This window comes from Chiroxiphia lanceolata, chromosome 4 (genome assembly GCF_009829145.1).
Source record: "Chiroxiphia lanceolata isolate bChiLan1 chromosome 4, bChiLan1.pri, whole genome shotgun sequence".
In the NCBI taxonomy this organism is placed as follows: Eukaryota; Metazoa; Chordata; class Aves; order Passeriformes; family Pipridae; genus Chiroxiphia; species Chiroxiphia lanceolata.
Window position 1 is genome coordinate 39,790,494 of NC_045640.1, and position 19,022 is coordinate 39,809,515.

The window sequence follows — 19,022 nt, forward strand, 5'->3', positions numbered from 1 at the left end:
AGTGCTAGATTTTTTTGCCTTACAGAATTTCAATCTGCTTAATGTAAACATGTTGAAATGTGATATACTTGCACTCATTTCAGAAAGTTGGCCTCAGTCAGTGAGTTGGGTCACAAAAGAAAAATTAAACTGCAGGATTGTGTTACATCTGCTAGTAAAGTGGATTTTTTTTTCCCCTTTATGTATATGTGCTATCCATGCTCAGTTAGGATACTGAGATGTTATCAGCTGAAACAACTAGTGGAAGAGTAATTAAAAAACAACACTCCTCCCCCCTGAAACCTCAAACCATAGGAAAAAAACTGCTGCTGAGTTGCTAATCTCTTGGAGATAGAAAGGTCCCACCCTACTGATGCAAGATGAAAACAGAAATCTAACTTGCATACTTACAGTGACTTCACCATTTAATTAAATCATGCATATGTAAGATGAGCTAGTTTTCTGAAGATTTATGTCCAGAAGGATATTTGCTCTGGAGCCAAACCTTCATTTACCTGTGGGTTAGCAGCCATAATAGTGTAATTCCCATCATCATCCAGGGTGGAGGCTGCAGTATGCAGTGAGCAAGTTCCATCAGGTTCTCTTTGAATTCGGTAGTGATCACTTCGTTTAGAAATTTGCTTCCCATCTTTAAACCAATAAATCTGCAGGAAAAAACAAGGCACAGCTGGTAAGAGGTGGGGTGCTCATTGTCATCATTTCTCAATTAATAGCACTAACGAATCTTAACTGCTGAAAAACTCTCTGGTAAGTATTAAAAGAAAACCATTTTGAGCAACTAGTAAAAGTGCAGAGCCACACTCCATCAGCCACTTTCACTAACAATTACAGATTAGCAATTTTTCAAAGAGAAAGAAGGCAGGGTGAACATTTACTGATGAAATTTACGGGTGCATAAGGGGTGTACCCGTCCCAAGGGCAGAACAGCAGCTGAATACTTCAAGAACTGAAAATAAATGTCATTACAAAGAAAAGTTCTATTTCAGAGAAGATTGGTAATTTTAAACTTATTTCACTTAAATCTGAAGAAGTTGCAGAAAGAACTTAAGAATGCTATTTCTCTCTTTTCAGAAAATAAAAACATAGACCAAGGTAATTATAGGCTTAATTAATTCAATGGTAAATAAAATAGAAGCAATGATCTCACTGTTGAAGCACCCGTTTTGTCTCATACCCGTTACGCTGACTGGACTGGACCAAAATGCCAGAGAGGATTCAGCCGCTCACGCCTGCAGCGAGCAGCTCAGTGTGGGAATGGGCCAGCTCAGTATAATGACATGATTGAAACAGTGTCACCCCGATGTGACAGGCATCTACAGAGATGGACAGCTTTGCAAAGTAATAGGAAATACTTCAAAGCAAGTGAGCACATAAATAGCCTTTAATCACTGTACGCCAACACCAGCATAGTTCCAAGCTGTACAGAACAGTTACATTATCTATCAAACAGAGGTATTTTCCATTACTTTTGATACATAATTTTATTCTCTGGCTGACCCAAGGTCTACTTTCAGTGAGCCAAAAAAATGATGTATGCAGAATAACACAGTAATCCATGAATTACACAAAAAAAATGTTTTAATGCCTCAAACTTGAAGCAAAAAATAAAATATTTTGACCTAGCTTTCAGAATTTTTCTTTTGCTGTATTATAAAAATAATGCAAAATCACAAACTGAAATCTGCTGGAGTCCAAAGTAAAATGTTGTGTATGCATGAACACACACAAAGGAATATCTGAAAAATCTTATACTAGGCAGGCTGTAGTCAGCTGCCCAAACCCATATTTAAGTAGAACATTATTCACTTGTCTTTTCTGAAATGTGTACTATGCCATAACATCAGCTGGTGTTCAGCATTTTGGACACTTGTGCAGATACCTGCACCATTTTTACAAGGTCAGCTCATATAAAGTACAACAACTGTCCTGGTCCTGTGACTGCTGGGACTATTTAGCAGTAGGAAAACACACACATTTCCTCAGTCGCATTCTTGAAGTAGGAATTTAGGTCTTAAGAGTGAGGAAAGGGTGCTGACTTTCTAGTAAAAACAAAGTGACAAAGCAAAGCACGATTCCATTCCTGATAGAGTTTAATATGCTGGGTTCTTTTTTTTTTTTATATGTGCCAATATTTCAAAGCTTGAAATTCACTCACTTGGGGGGAAAGTTAAGGATATACTCTTAAATTTCACAAAGAGACAATGGAGGATTTTTTGGAGGAAATGAGTTGAAATTTCCCTTACAATTTATTACTGTGTATGATTTTTATATTAACAAGCATTATGTGTAACTCAAAATTATTTCATTTCCTCAATAGCTGGTTATACTTGTTTCCCATTTTGTCTGTCAGCAGCCTTGCAGAGACTCTGTGGTACTAACAAAAGATTTAGTCATGTCTTCTCATCTGCTGACAGAGCACTTACTGGAGATGCAAAAGATATTTGATCACTTATATACACATGCTAATGGGTGCTAAAGCAATATAGCTGCAAAAAATGAGTTTTAACTTGCATGCTTTATGTGTGTCATAATGTTGCTTGGAAATGTACTGCATTAAGCAGTAATTATTTAATAACAATGCACTTAGCAGAAATATCAGGAGGCATGCCAGAAATTATTACATGGAAATACATGCAAATATTAGCTGAACCAGTTATCCAAACATCCAACATGTATATATTGCCCAATACCTATTTCAACTAAGTTTAAAAGCATTGGCATCCCTTATGAGCAGTAAATTCTTAATATTACCTTTATCTGACATGAAGTTAATAAATAAAACACTACCACTGCAGGAGACAGTGGCCCTTGCAGTGAAGTATTTTCTTTCTAGGATACCTTTTCATAAATGTACCATTAAACTATTGAAGCACTGAACACTGCATCTGGATTGCTTTTAGTCGCACCAGATTTTCAGAAACCAATGTGTAATGACTAGAAATACAATGGAATACACAGCACAAGAAGGGTTTTGATCCTAGGCAGCACAGGCATTTTTAATCACCAAGAATTATATTCAGCCACGTGAAGAGCGAGCAGTATGAGATTTATGTAACAGATTAGCTCAGTTGGTCAGAGCATGGTGCAAATAATGCCAAAGTTGTGGGTTCGATCCCCATATGGGCCATTCACCTAAGAGCTGGACTCAATGATCCTTGTGGGTCCCTTCCAACTCCACAGAATATTCTGTGATATAACACATTCTGTGATAACCTCTTGTATGGCATTGTCCTAATTCTGAAGAGAAATATTCCTTAAAAAGAAGTATTCCACAGTCTCTCCTGTAGCACCACAGGTTTCTCATTTTAATGAAAAAATAGTTTTACATTACACCAAAGGTTATAACCAAAAGTAGACTCAGATTTAAAAAGTCATATTTATGAAGACAGAATTTGCACATCAGTGTTCAATTTACATGGCATGTTCAGGGGAAAAAATAATCAAGCCAATAACCCTGCTTAGAAAAATCCCTTGTAATGAATGCCAGATTTTAGAAACACTACAGTTCTTCCCAAAGCCATTCCTTGGCAGACCTGACAGAATACTTAAAAGGGAGGAGCTTCAAGTTAGTAAATTATTTCCAGCTTTTCATTTGCCAAAGTAAAGAATTTATTCAGGGGCAACACTTCCAGCTTCAACAAATGACAGCAGAAGGGCAGCCCTCAGCCATCGAGCATTTCAAAATTGCTGTCTTGGCATACTGCAGCAGATGAGGGGAAGATACAGCTTTGACATTTGCAAAGCCCAGCTAACAAGTAGCCATGCAACAGGACTGAAATTGGTTCCATCCCAAGCAACTTAACAAATTGCACAAAGCATCTGCAAGTGACTGGAATAAAGGACCATAGTTCCAGGTGCAAGAGCAATCACTTCTTAATGTACATGCTTTGACGCTGAAGGAAAACAGAATGTTGTATCTGAATCACGGTGCATTCGCATCAGATGCTCCTCTATAATGCCGTGCTTTAGGGGAAGCACTAAGAATGTGGTTTCTTGGCTGTGCAATCCCTATTGCCCAAGTGAGGGAAAGGAGACATCCTCTTTCATCTGTCTTAAATCAGACAGAGAAACTACACCTTAATTGGAAACTGTGAAAATTAGGGAATGGCAAAGTTGACTAAGGATGACTCATAATAGGTCATCTAGCAACTTAGTCATAAGCCTCAGGCAAAAAGAGTACCTCTGCACACACTGCACCTCTATCATCAACAGACCCATTTGTCTTCCACCCTTGTTCAGCACAACAGATTCTCAGCTATGGTCAGCTCAGAAGTAATGCTGGACATCAAGAGTTTGGTTTCAGTCAGACTGGGCTAATCTTCCCAGTGTGTGTCTTCAGTTTGAAGTAGGAGTGCTTTTTTGATATAAGTATAGTGATCAATCCCACTTACTTTGCAGTGGTTCACATCATATTGTGGTCTTGGAGCACAGAACTGGATTCCTTTCAGATGACACTGAGCCAGAAAATGCGCTCCAAGAACACATCTAATGTGCTGCATCTGCTTCAGTCTGTGGGATGAGATTAGAGCCTGAAGTAAAACCTCCTGAAATGTGTTCAAGGATGAATATATCATTCTTCAGATTTGCTTCTTCTGGTCTGCAGTACTTGTTAATGTAGATGTAGCCCTAGTTCTCTGTTGTTCTTTCTCTGCTACCTGATAATGTCCTTTTTTTTTTTTTTAACACTTTGTACAGTATCATACATGTATATCATTGGGCATGTAAAGTCATTTGCATTTATTTCTGTTCAAAATCCTACATACCCATAAAACTTATACTAGATGAGAGATTTAGATGTGGCTTCTGCTGTGAGGATCTTGCGTAATAGATAAGAGATCTTTGATCTTGTCTAGGAAAGATAAGAGCTCCTATCCACACGAGGTCACTGTAAGAGCTGCAAGGACCTCACGGGGAAGGCACTGTCTTTGGCAAGGAAGTTGAAGAAGCTGCTGTTGTTTGCCTGTTGCATGAGTCAGTTGATTGCCAAGCAATTGTTAAAATGGTTATATGCAACCTACACAAGAAAGGCATTCTTCCAGACTACTGACATCATGGTACTTTTACATTTGCTACAAAGAACTGCTTCCCAAGCCCAACCCTCCCTCAGAAGCTGATCACTAAAACCTCACCATCATGTCTCATCTTGCTGTTGGGATATATGAGAACTTGTGGTATTTTATTATGCCTTCCTCTAAATTCCAATAAAATTTAGTCCTGTTAGCGTGTGTAGATGCAGAAGAATGCAGAGATACCATGCTGGCTCCTAACTAGAACCAACATATTTTTGCATTAACATGTTACCGTGCCTGAGCTAATTACATATGCGAGCGAGATGAATGCTTTTGGGACTACCATGCCAGCTCACAGGAGGCTTTCTAGCATTGCACTGAATTTTTTGATACAGATGTATCCTGGAGGTAACTCTGAAAATGACAGGAGAATTGCTTCCAGGTAAAATAATTGCGAGGAAGCCTCAGGAGGGAGTAACTGAGAGCAGAAGCCTCACAGTAGGATTTTTGACTAGTGTAAATCTAAATAACTCCAGTGATGCCAAAAGAGATGTGCCAGTTTATGCCAGATAGACTTTCTTGTCAAGTGTGAATGTCTCCTGTTTCTATAAGATACAACCCATAAGGTCCAGAGCCTGATGGTAAAGTACCAACAGAGAACTCTCCAGAGCATTTCTAGAAATGTTTACCCTCTTTTCTTACCTTCGGCTTTGGATTTCCTGCCACTTTGCACATAAATGTTACTGGCATTCCCTCAAAAATTTTGTAGTGCTTCAGCTTTATCTCAAAATATGGTGACATACTGTTATCGATAGGTTCATCTCCATGTTGCACTTCATCATCTGATTCTTCCACAGGAGATCTCTCCAGCCTATATTCAATTTCACTGATCAATCTTTGCTCAAAGCTGGAGACTTTATACTCCTGTCAAACAAGAAAGGTAGATATTAGTGCCCAGCTTCAACACAATGCTCAGCAAGATGTGTTCCTAATGTTTGGGGGTTTTATTTTACTGGTCTTTAACAATCCATTAAGTTTCTACATATAAAAGGAAACTGTAACTTGTTGAAGAAAAATACTATAATCCATGCCTCCAATAACTTCCCTATGAAACAATCAAGACATCTGGTATGAGGCAAAAACTGTATTTCATGTTGTCTTAAGGTCTAATTTATAAGGGGAAGGAAAGTCATTGGTTGCTTTTTTTCCATTTTTAAAAAAATCCTATAAGAATAAAAGTATTCTGAAGCAGTTCATAAAGACAAAAGAAACAAACTAATATTTCCTTGAGGGTACAGACAGATTTAGGGTGGGTTTTGTTTCCAGATGGTCAGAAGACCATATGGTTCACATCTGCTATTTGCATAGAACTGTACTGAAGTCTGAACCAGAAGGCTAAAATTACATTGTTTACAATTGCCTGTAAAAATGAGGAAAAAAATAAGAGAAAATGGCAAAACTGGCAGTCCATGATAGTTGCCTCCCTTTACTCCTTTTGCCATGGTCCTGTTGGCCAAAAATATCACTTCTTACTTAAAACCAAAATCTCCCATAGAAGTATCGAAGATATAGAAAGAAGAGCAGAAAGTTTCATCCGGTGTAAAACACTACCACTGGTTTGAATTTGCTATTCAGATATCAGGGAAAGTTACTGTGATATACACTGTTATTTACTTTCTTGAACTGTCTACTTTGCAATACTGAAGTTCTGCTTGGAATCTTAATGATAACAGTGATAATGCCAGAATATAAAAAAGCTCAGAAGCAGGGAAAAACCCCAAATTACTAGTCAATGCTCCTCTCAGTCAGCAGAAATTTAGACACTTTCAAATCACCTTTGGCCTTATTGTATTTAAGACAGAATACACATCTCATGCAATGTTCTTTCACATACCCATCCTCTGTTGCTGCCTCTGGTCTGAGAATGAATGATGTGTAGTATTTCTACTGATCAGTTCCAAAACTAATCATAACCCTCAATAATGGTAAAAAACAGAAGAACAGAGAAATACCTTTTTAAACCAAGGGTATTTTAAAAATTTCTTTGTTCCCTGAAAGTGTACCATAAAAGTAAACCATGAAGTACATACCACAGTTAGTATCAGTGTATGTTAATGTAACAGCAGAAAGATACCAGAGCACATGATGATTGTTGTTAAACTGCCTGCACTCACACAGTTAGGCTTCTAGAACAACTTGAACATCCTGAAGGGAGTGCAGCCCAAATCACCACAATTATTCATGTTGGGTGACCTCTTGTTATTAACCAAGAAGAGTAGAAGGGAAAGGGCAAAGACAACAGAGAGAAATAAAATCAATAGACAAAAAGACAGAAATGTTAACCTTTTGAATATCCACAGGACTCACTACAGATGCACCAACAGAGCGAGCTTCCTGCAAGGGTAGAAAAAAAGATCAAGAGGCAGAAAGAAGACCGAGAGATAACCATGAGAGTTTCTCAGAGTTTTTATCAGGAGAATGTACTTTATGTGGCACTGTAAGCAAATGAATGCTACACAGTTCTGAATAGCAACTCTGGCATCTGAACAATGGAGAACGTGTACCTGGCCTTTCAAGCAGACTTTCTGTTGTGGTTTTGGTCTGCATCCAAAAAGTGCATATTACACAAATAAAGAGAAGATGGTTTCAAGATAGTAGATGTATTTTTGTCTTGAGAGATTTAAAGGTCAGGATAGAATAGGATAAACGGAAGGGTTTAAAGGAGAAAGCAGACATTTGAGAAGTCTCAACCTTATGGAAAAACTGAGCAATAGACATGTGATCCTCCAGTTTACTTCACTAATATATAACTTCTCTATATATGACTTCTCTAATCAATAACCATCCTATCTTGTGTATATTTACTGTCTTATTAAAGTTGGACTTTATTTTAGTGACAATCATAGCCTGTAAAAAAGAAAAATTGAAAGGAATTTTTTTTCTATGAAATTGTAGAGTTGTGTGGCACCTGTATAGCAGGATCTTCTTCTGGTTCCTGTATATTGAAGACAGTTGCAGCACTGTCTGCTCCCAGCAATCGACGAGCCATTTTTTCCTCATATGTTAATCTCTGAACAAAAAAATAAAAAGGAGACGAGGGGGAGGGAAAAGAAGAAAGAAAAGATAAGAACTACAAAGCAGTACACAGTAATGTTACTTAAAGTAATGTTAATAAAAGAGAGCAGCAATGTTTCTAACAGAAATTTTCTACCACAGTTTGCAATGCATTTTTTTTGCATTACAAGAGGCTCTTTTGGCTTAAATGATTCTTGCCCTGACTCTGCCATTTGTTTCCATCCTTGTGCCAGGAACTTGGGCAGGAATGAACAATAGGAGCTGCTTAAATCAGCAGGGTCATCAAAAGAAAGCATGTCAAATCATCCCAAATCTTACTCCTAGTCGTTCTGCTTGGTTTTTACATTAGAACCACAAGGCAGAAAACTCTGCCAAAAATGATAAGGAGATTCTACTCAAATATTTTGTCAAAAATATAACAGCTTTAGAGAAAAATGTATTCTTTAAGGTTTTTTTAATTTCTATTTCTTCTTATTCTTTTATAACTTATAAAGACAATTTACACTCAGAAGGTAAAGTGAGTTAAAAGAAAACCTTAATATATAATTCAATTATTTCTTTATTAGCTTTCTTTCTACATTAAATACCACATTTCAGACACTTAGACACTTTCTTACAAACAACATTGCAAAAAATGCCAGTTTATGAAAGAGAAACTCATTTCATGGTGAAACACCTCATTTAAAGAGAAAAATGAATGAAGAATGGAAATTGTAAAATATTACATCTGCTTAATGTTTGCAATTTTTAAAAAGCTCATTTAATTTAATTTTTTTAATATGTCATATTGTAGCTAAACCAGCAGGCTGAAACTCATGAAAACTAGGTAGCAATGTTGGCTTGTTTACAAGTGTCTAAGAAAATCATGAACTTTTCTTTACTTAAATTTCTTCTGCAATCACTCTGAGTGCCCACAGCCATGATTACGCCTACAGAATTCACCCAAGACAGGAATCTGCGAGGCAAAAGCCTCAAGGCCAGCACAAAACCAGTTTACTTAGTTCAAGATCCCACATCATCTGATCAGAGTTGGTCTATTTTTTTTTTACCTTGGGCCATGTGGGCATTCTCAGGACATTCCATTCATTTACCCAGGCCAAACATCTCTCTCACTTTCCAAAACAGGCATTTGGCATTTGGCAGTCATACTCGGCCCACCTCCTTTGAAAAAACAGGAACTAATACACTATGACAGTGATTCTGCTTAACTGCTACAGAAAACTGCCAAACCCCATGCAATCAATGGAGAAAGGTAAGTACAGAAGCACAAGTCACCTATGAACATTCCCCCTGCTTCACTCCATTGACCTTATTAAGAACTGGAATCCAGCAATTGCTGACTAGATAGTCTGACTAGATAGGCTGTCTTGAACTACACCACCATAGTTCACATCTCAGAGTTGGTAGCAAACTTAGCAAACTACTGTGCATGGTCCTAAGAAACTTAAAGCACACTTCCTTTCAGTGGCACAAAGGCATCCCAAGGCATTCAGATGCTTTTGAAAACATTTCATTGATAAAAGAGGGGTGATAGTCTACATTTTTAATATTACTTTCCTCTTAAAAGAAATTCCCGCTTCAAAGACCATGTCTTAATAGCTGTAAAAAATTCTTAGGAAAGTTGCTTCTCATCAACTCTGAGTAGTAAGTTATTTCTTACTCTATTGGTCAAAAGAAGCCCTGCAACTGCAGAATCTAATGATACCTGATTTCTGCTGGGTTGTTTTTCATGATGAACTGCCTTGTTCTCCTCTGATGTCCAGTTACCACCTATTCCTTCCACTCATTGTCTAATGGCTGGGCACAAGGTATAATGAGCCTGGACTGAACACGAGCTATGCATGTTCATCTGCTCAGTGATGAACAGCCAAAAGCAAATGGCCTTTGAGGCTCAAAAAGTCCTTGAGATACATACTGTGCAGGCTTCTCATGCAAATTCACCATTTTTGAGACCTCTGTTGCTTTGTTAAGACCAGACAAAGTTGTCAAACAGGAGAAGGAATGATAGACCAAAATGTACACTATCATTCCTTATGGAAATGCAGTTTTGGAAATTCAATTAAAAATAATAAATACATAAAAATAAATCTACAACTATTATATTATATGCAGCATATCTGAGAAACTACTCATGATGCCCACTCCCATTCCCCAGGGTATTTTTTGGGGTTTTTTTACCGGCTGTCCGTTGTTCAAAAGGTCTTCTTTGAATCGAAGTTTTCTCTCCAGATCCTGAATGACAGCATCTTTTGACCCTTGAATCTCTTCATCTGATGCTATCCTAGCAGTTCTGCCTGTTTTCTTGGGAAATCCCCTGCAAAACAGTACAAAAAAATTCATGAGCTTTCCTGAAATCATTGGTATTTCATAATTTATCTGAAAACACTGCTATTAGTGAAAAAGCAACATTGTGTCTTTGAAATTAGAGCTCTGACATCTTTCTTACTATGCTGTCCCTACTAAATCTCGTCACTGATTAAATGGTTAGTTTACAAAGTTAAAACTATGCTTTATTTGTGCCTTGGTTAAAATATGGCTCAGGATTGCTTGGCTGTGGCTGTAAACACCATACACACAGATGATACTCATGAGCAGTGGAGCTAAAATGAAGTGAGAGGATGGACACATGAAAGAGAAAGCATGACTAGATAAGTGGGGCTGGAAGATAAACTAGGTTCCTATGAAGTACCAGATGAATAAAGATCAGAAAGATATTAGACAAGGTATTTAATTATTAATTTCTTATATTATTTACTAATTCCTTGTTACAACTTTGCAATACACCATGCATGACTTCATGTTTATTCTCCGTATCTCTGTGAACAAATACTTGTAAGGCAGCATGTAAATGTTGTTTCTGAAAGAAGAGCCTTTCACAGAGTGTAGGTTATGCTGGAAAAAGAAAAATCATCCCTGTAAAGCAGTTTGCAGCAGTAAGGTTTCCCAATGGAATAGCAACCATTTAGCAGTTTGCATACACAGGGCTAAGCACTCCCCTTACCAGCCTACAAGTTATGATTACACTTTCGGGAACTGTCACTCCCATTTTCTGAAATGGTACAGGAAATTTTATTTTTCAAGACTGCGCTAATATTTAACACTTCTCAGTAATGTCATGAGGGCTTTATTGCTGGAAATGCCCAACAAGGGTGGTTTCTACTGAAGACCAGTTCTTAACACAGTTGTGAAGAAATCAACATTGCTATTGTATTTGAAACTTGTAGCACATCCCATTTCTCCAGTGAAGCCACACATCGTTTAAAACACTGATCCTGGTTCAATATTAGTTTATGGGGGGTTTTTTACCTTCATTGAGTAAACAGGGCTCAGCCCATTACATGGGAATGCCTTATGTAAAATATGGAATGGTGTCAAATAAATTGACAAACACACAAAAGCCAGAGATGGAAAAAATCAGACTAGCATGTAGTTGGTAAATTTATTTCCAGTACACATCTTAATAATTTAATTGCTGGTATCAAAATGTTAAAGAATCATATAGAGATAAATTTTCTTGAGTATTGTTCAGTACTATATTTCTATAACACAGTTACAGAAACTTCATTCTTCAGCAAGTGCTTTCAATGGTAATTTTTATCATTAGCAAAAATGAAACAATACACATATGCTGTTAAAAGCCAAAAAGGAATTAAGTGGATAGATGAGAAGACAATAATTGGAAACGTTTCTGTCTAAATTCCTAAAACATTCATACTCTGTTACTGTAAGTAAAATGTGAAAACGGTGAAGTTCTGTAAAAAGAACTGCATTTTCACATAAAATGACAGCAGAAGAGCAGACATTTGCCTAATATCACAGAGACAGAACAACATCGCTCACCCTAGAAATACTGATCTGCTAGCTGGAGATCACCAAGTAAAACAATTTGCTCAGCTTTTGGCTGGGGATCTTCTCAGTCACAAATAACAAAGAAAGCCTCCTCCACTCTGTTTTGGGGAAGAGATCAGGAAAACTATCCCATCTACAGGGAGACAAGAGAGTGCTAAGAGGAAGGCAAAAAAATCTCTTCAAGAAATTTGGAACAGTAAATGTAAAAGAAGATAAGGAAGAAAAATGGATAGGAGAAGGTGGGAAGAGGGGATCAGAAGCTAATAACCTTCAAGAAGACTGGACCATCTGCTAGAAGGCTAGTAGGCTAGTGGAAAGGTGGCATCTGTTTCTTCCCTTGCAGTCTTTCCCTTCACCTTCCAGCCTTTAACCCACCTAGCCAGCACTGCCATGGAACCAAATTACATTACTTTTCAGAAAAGGAACACACCAAAACCCAAACACCAACAAGAACAACACCACCACCACCACCAAAAACAAACTTCAAGGCAGCAAATTTCAAATTTGGCTTCACCCTTGGCTTTACCCTATGCCAGCTTTTAATGGAGGCATTCATCCTTCCTTGAAAATTCCAAGTGATATATTAAGAAATATCTTTCGTTTCACATTCTCAAAAATTTCATATTTGAATGATAAAGAGTTTTAGCAGAAGAGGATCTGCTTATGCTTGGGACTCAATACAGTGCAAAGGTGAAATGTAGAGTTTACCCAAATAAGTCACAACAGTGTATAAAAAGAGGGACGAGCTAAGTGCTTTGGAGTGGATTTTAAGTAACAAGTGAAAGCATTTTCTAAAGCATTATTGTTTATCTCTGAAAACAAAAACCCCTAAGCAAATACACCCATTTTTTAAAGGGGAAGGAGCACCAAGAGAATTGCAAGTTAGTAAGTTCAGCATTCACACTAAATGCAAGAAAACAATATTACAGTCCATTCCTAAACAATGTAGGATAATAAGGAAATGAAAATTTAATCATATCAAACCTCATGTTTATCTCTTTGTCAGGCTGAAGGGCATGCAGATAAGCAAAAAGAAGTAGCTTTGATACACTACAGTTTATGGCTACTGAGTTAGCCTTCAGGAGCTGCAGTAAATTCCCTAGTGAATCAAGGAAACAGAGTCCAGATGAAGTTTCTATTAAATAGCTGTATAACTGTCTGAAAAAGCTATTCTGAGAGAACAATGATTTATTTTTCTATCAAACTGGAAGAATATAGTCCAATGAGGTCTTTCAAAGGTCTCTGTATACTAAGTTCATTACTTAGGGTTTCAACCTTAACAATGGAAAAGTGAAATAGAAAAACGTGTTTCTTAAATTCGCTGATGACACTGAACTTGCGTGGTTGCAATTCATTTGTAGGTAACAACTGTCATTTACAATAATCTTCATAATTTGTCTAAAGGTTTCATCTACTGATGAAACTCAGGAAAATGCTCAAAGCATGATAGTAATGCAAATGGAAAATTAATACGAACATATTAAGCATCTCTTGAGAATCTATAAGATTAAAACTTGGAAAATTATTTCAAAAGGGAAATAAATATAATTCCAGGACATGTCAGCATAAGACATGAAATTTATCTCTTTTCCTTTATTCCTTGCTGTTAGACACTGAATCCAGTATTACCACTGCGCTTCGAGAAAAAATACAGCAAACTGGAAAACTTTAGAACAAAAAAAACATCTAAAAGCATAGCTTTCGTGACAAGCTATGTCACACACACACAAACATTCTTGTTTGTTTAGTTGGGAAATTAGGAAAATGAAGATAGGCAAATCAAACATAAAACATCAGAAATCAGACAATAGCTGACATCAGAAAATAGCTGGTATTTAATGATTCTCCATGTCCATTGAGGATACTAATTGACAATAACTTGAACAAGCTTAGACAAAACTATGTAGAACTCTCCTTTCTCTACCATACAACAGTGACAGTTAAACCCTGAAACATATCATGTAGGGAAGCTAAGGAATTTTGTTTAAGAACAAGGTATGCAAATATGTCAGCAATGGCCTGTGGATCCCTGGTAACTTTGAACAGGAGAGGCAGACTCCCTAACAACTTTCCAGTTCTCTAGTTAAGTGTCAGAACATCCTGAGCTTTTCACAGTCAGTATGGAAGAGTCATCCAAAACCTGGTCAAGGTAACTTGCCTTAAAAATAGATTATCTCCTCTTTATTTACATTTACAAATAAGTATCTTAACAAGGAAGTAGCTGCTTTAAAAATTTAACTATAAAAATGAACACCAATCAAAATTTCTTCAAATGCCTTTAGAAAGCTTCTCTCTTTCCCTTTTGGCACTATTTAAACTGGAACAAAAAAAACCCCAAGAGGTGCATAAGGAAATGTGGATCTTCCTGCAGACCCTTTATTTCAACCCCGTTTTCAGAATCTCTTTCTCTAAATATATACACTTCAAAAATTGTACATATATATATACATATATACATACCCCCACAGCAAGTTAGCTCTTAAGACATATGTTCTTGGGATGAATTCCAAAATGAATAGAAGGCAATGGCAACAAATAGAAGGACTTTGGTAAATCTGTGCTCCAAATCACAGATCCTTTTAGCCTGAGAGATGGTTTGCATGTCAAGAAAGCCTGGCAGCAAACTTTCTTCAGCTGCTTTTGCAAATATTTTTCACCATCCTTACATGCCCTTATCTGGATGCATTTAGCTCCTAAGATTTGTGTCCTTAGTGATGCACGAGCTTTCTTTCTGTCTTCTCCAAGGGATAACATCAAGCAAGAAAATCTGCCAATTGATTTATGTTATCTGTATATTCATTCTTTGCCCAGTGCAATTTGCAGATATATTGTGAATATTAAGCTAGCAGGAGATAGGTAGAGAAGGCATATTTCAGAATGTTGACAGTATTAGTCTGAAGCACACAACCACCACCACAAATGTGCAGAGAAACTAACAGCCTTGAGAATTAGGCTGCAATTCACATGGATTTTAAGCACCTCTGAAATATCCGTCACTTAAGGCAGTGAGGGGGCCTGAATACAGGCGTAGACAAAAGCACAAATGTCTGAACTCTTTTGGTTTGAAAGGGTGCAATGAAATTGCCAAAACTGTCATCTTAATTCACACAGAGATTTTTGACAGCAAGGTTTTTTGCAACCTCGGTTTGGCTCTCTTTAGTTTTGAATACTTGCCCTGACATTTGTTTAGAAGGAAGGCCAAACCAGCAGTACTTTTCATGTTTTAATTACACACAGCACATGCTGGATGCGATTCCCTCTTTTCCTATGTACCTTTTACAGTGTAAACAAGGGCAACAGGCTGGTTGTTGTTATCCTTCCAAGAGCAAATTCCTGTTTGCAGCCAATGTGGCTCAGTTTCACAGAAATCCAAATCAATTCTCTGGTACTGAGGTAATGAACACTAACTTGATTTTTCCTTTAAAAATAAAGTCTTCCAAAAATACAGCTAATTCCTGCCCATTTCACACATTTTTTTTACTTACTGTAAGAGCAAAGTTACTACAAGCACTGTAACAGGTCACAAACCTTAAAGCTGCAGCTGTACAGTAAAATCATTTAGTCTGATCTTGTCACAGCAAGACCATGAAGACCAGGAGCTTCAGCTTTGTCCAGTAAAGTGACGTTAAATGTATCTGAATTAGGGGGAATGTCTGAGGCACAGACCTGACTAAGGATGACTTGCAGTAAATGGAACAAATGTACAAAAGTTCAGTTATTTCCGCCAGCCAAGGTTCTGAAACTGTAGTTGAAAGAAATAAACAAATCATGCTTCAGTATTGGATGGGGTCAAGGTTGACATGAATAATATATATATTTCTGAACAAGTTTGATCCTGTTTAATGATTAGATAACAAAGATTACTACTCTCCTACAAACTGCATGACTACCACTAAGGTTTTTTTTTCCTCTAAAGCTTATGTTTAAAAACACATTTTTACTCATTAAAATAAGAATTACCACTTCTTCATTCCCTGTTCAGTTCCTTTCCCCAGGCAAGTTTTCCCTCTGCTGCAGGCTGCACTGGTTACCATAGATATATAAACGCCATTTGCTTTTCAAAAGATGTACATGTACTTTGATATCAAGTTAAAGAAATAATACTTATTTTATAACCCATAATCTTATCTGAAATTCTGGTTGTTACCAGCAGTATGCTAGAACTGATGGTTAAGAAGAAATTACTAAAGCACTGGCTGCTCCTGAGTGTAGAAAAGGCTGGCACAGTCCTCATAGTCCTGAAATCTAGAGAAGAACTTCCAGAAATATGTGAAGAAAAAGCTACATATTGGGATCCAGTTTTTGAGAAAATGTGTTTTAGGATTTTTGTTATGTTATTATACTGTGTTATTGTATTATTCCCTTTCATTGTACCCCCATTTTCCCTTATTTTCCCTAAGCTTTCAAACCCTGCATTTCTATTGGCCAGTTAGCGCTGCATTGCAGTACCAACCTTATATGGCCATTTCTTCCTTATATAGATATACTCCTCCTCTTGTTCTCCCTATATGGTCCTAGTTTGCATACTCCACCCTTGCTGTCCTCAGTTACTCCCCTTGTTCCAGCAAGTTCTGCTCCTGCTCTATAAAAGGCAGGAGCCGTGTCAATAAAGTGTTCCACTTTGCACCTAACATTGAAGTGTCGGAACCCTCATTCCTATCGGACCATCGAGGACACTGAGAGCCTGTTTCCTGCAGCTACACTGGACTGAGAAAAGATAATACATTCAAAGTATTAACCTTTTCTCCAGTTGATGTAATGCAACTGATTAAAGTCTCCGCATCTATCAAGAACTGTACCTGGCTTTCATATTCATAGATGTTTTTGTGGCATTTAGGTCTGTTTAAAATAAAGAAGTCTTGAAATTGAGTCCTCTGAAAAGAGAAATCTGCAGACCAAAACAAAGCAGCAAAGCAATGCTGTAAACACCCTCTCTTTTCAACAGGGAAGTATGTGTACTAATTCTCTTATTAAAGTTCACTGTCATCTTACAATATTCTTAGTATCTGCAAATACAATTTAGAAAAAAGGAACTGGATAAAAACATCTTGAAAATTAAGACTTACAGATGCAATGATTGTCAGGATACTGTTATTTTGGCTAATGTCTGTGTGTCTGCATGTTACATCCTTGATCTCTAGTTTTGCGCAACTTCAGCTCATTAGGTCTGGGGCACAACCTGGATTTCAAAGTTCAAATGGAATAAACATGCATTCATCACATTTCAGAAAAGTTGACATGGGTATGTATTTTATGGTAATCAGGTGCATACATCTAATAAAAAGGTGTTATACTGTACAAAACCAAAGCCCCCAATATGAGCTGTTTCTTAGCACAATCAACAAGAATTGGTCTAATATCACAGATAAACCCCTCAGGTGTTGGTGTAACAGCCCGTAGTATCCAAGCCATGGGAAAAGAAAATTTTCAAGAAAATTTAAACAAAAATGGTTTAACGGACAGGAGCAATAGCTTAAGAAAACTGGGGGTTAAGAATGAATGCAAACCCTATTATTCTCTGGAATTTTTCCAGTTACAGCAATACTTGTCTTCAGATATGTTTTCCGGAGATCCAGGAATAACTCCAGATATGACTGAATAGATAGCAAAGAGAGTTGAAGTGAACTCCTCAGAAGCAAGGAAACACCATGACCTTTCGCCTCAGTTGGATGTCAGTATTCTTAATCAAGGTACTTCCTCCTACGTATCACTATTTTCACATCAATAATGCTGCAGATAACCTCAATTTTTACAGCCATTACAGGCAACTGGAAAAGTCCAGTCTACACAGGACAGCAATACAGTTTACTCTAAAATAAAAGCTGGCATTTGTGCTGGAAGAATGTTGAAAGCTGTAAGATAAAAAGATGGAAAGTGTATTTTTTCCTCAGAGTGGTCACCATCATTGCTACTTGACTAAAGGAATATAATGGTTACTAGTATTTTTTCAATTCCATTTGAGACAGAATGCAATGGACAAGTCACAGTACATAGCTGCAAGAACAGACCAGTAGCTCTGATTCAAAGTGGAAAAAAGGGCAAATCTCTTTCTGATGTTGCTGTTCTCATGATTCCCACAGGATCTCCTTTAAGATTTGGATTTAAGGTTCTAAAGATCATTGAGACAGCAGTTAAATTTATTGTGTAGAATGATAAAAGCATCTTATTTACTTACATTTTACAAGATACTTTAGAAATCTTGTGTTCAAACAATGCTTTCTTTTCCATTTTCCATTCCTTTTCCAGAAAGTAGTAAATCTATATTCACGTTCTTTCACCAATTCTGCACAGTCAGATTTTTTTTCCTGTTTGTAACTAAGGCAATATTACTGAAGATATCTACTTTAAGAAAAGGGCTGCTTTAAGAAAAAGTGTCTACTTTAAGGAACATCCTTAATTTTTAATGTTGTTTTCAAAAGGATATATGTATAGCTGGCAATACATGTTTTTTATACTTAGAAAGAGATTCCATTTCTCTAGATTAGATAACTCTACACATTTTTGTAGCAGGTTTTATACTTTTATTATTTAAATATTCACTAAATAGAATCATAGAATCAGCTGGGTTGGAAAGGACCTCTGAGATCATCAAGTCCAACCCCTGATCCAACACCACCATTGTTACTAGACCATGGCACTAAGTGCCACATCCAGTCTCATCTTAAAAACCTCCAGGGATGGAGAACCCACCATCTCCCTGGGCAGCCCATTCCAATGCCTGATTACCCTTTCTGTAAAGAATTTCTTCTTAATATCTAACCTAAAGCTCCCCTGGCACAGCTTAAGATCATGCCCTCTTGTCCTACTGCTGGTTGCCCGGGAGAAGAGACCAACCCCCACCTGGCTACAACCTCCTTTTAGGGAGTTGTAGAGACTGATGAGGTCTCCCCTGAGCCTTCTCTTCTCCAGCTCCCTCAACCTCTCCTTATAGGACTTGTGCTCCAGTCCCTTCACCAGCCTTGTTGCTCTTCTCTGGACCTGCTCCAGCACCTCAATATCCTTCCTGAACTGAGGGGCCCAGAACTGGACGCAGTACTCGAGGTGTGACCTCACCAGTGCTGGGTACAGGGGAATAGTCACCAATCCTTC

At 37.4% G+C, this 19,022-nt stretch overlaps 1 protein-coding gene across 8 annotated transcripts in view; it reads right to left on the bottom strand.

Moving 5' to 3' along the window:
- PALLD (palladin, cytoskeletal associated protein) overlaps window positions 1-19,022 on the bottom strand; it is a 202,255-nt gene that overhangs the window by 14,641 nt on the left and 168,592 nt on the right. For 6 of the 8 annotated variants that reach the window (XM_032685475.1, XM_032685476.1, XM_032685472.1 and 3 more), the window contains 5 exons: window positions 10,263-10,398; window positions 7,978-8,079; window positions 7,353-7,403; window positions 5,712-5,933; window positions 495-644 (listed from right to left, as the gene is read on the bottom strand). In XM_032685475.1, the coding sequence (XP_032541366.1) occupies window positions 495-644; window positions 5,712-5,933; window positions 7,353-7,403; window positions 7,978-8,079; window positions 10,263-10,398 (661 nt within the window). The remainder of the gene's footprint in view (window positions 1-494; window positions 645-5,711; window positions 5,934-7,352; window positions 7,404-7,977; window positions 8,080-10,262; window positions 10,399-19,022) is intronic. The other 2 variants (XM_032685477.1, XM_032685474.1) reach the window with 1 other exon arrangement.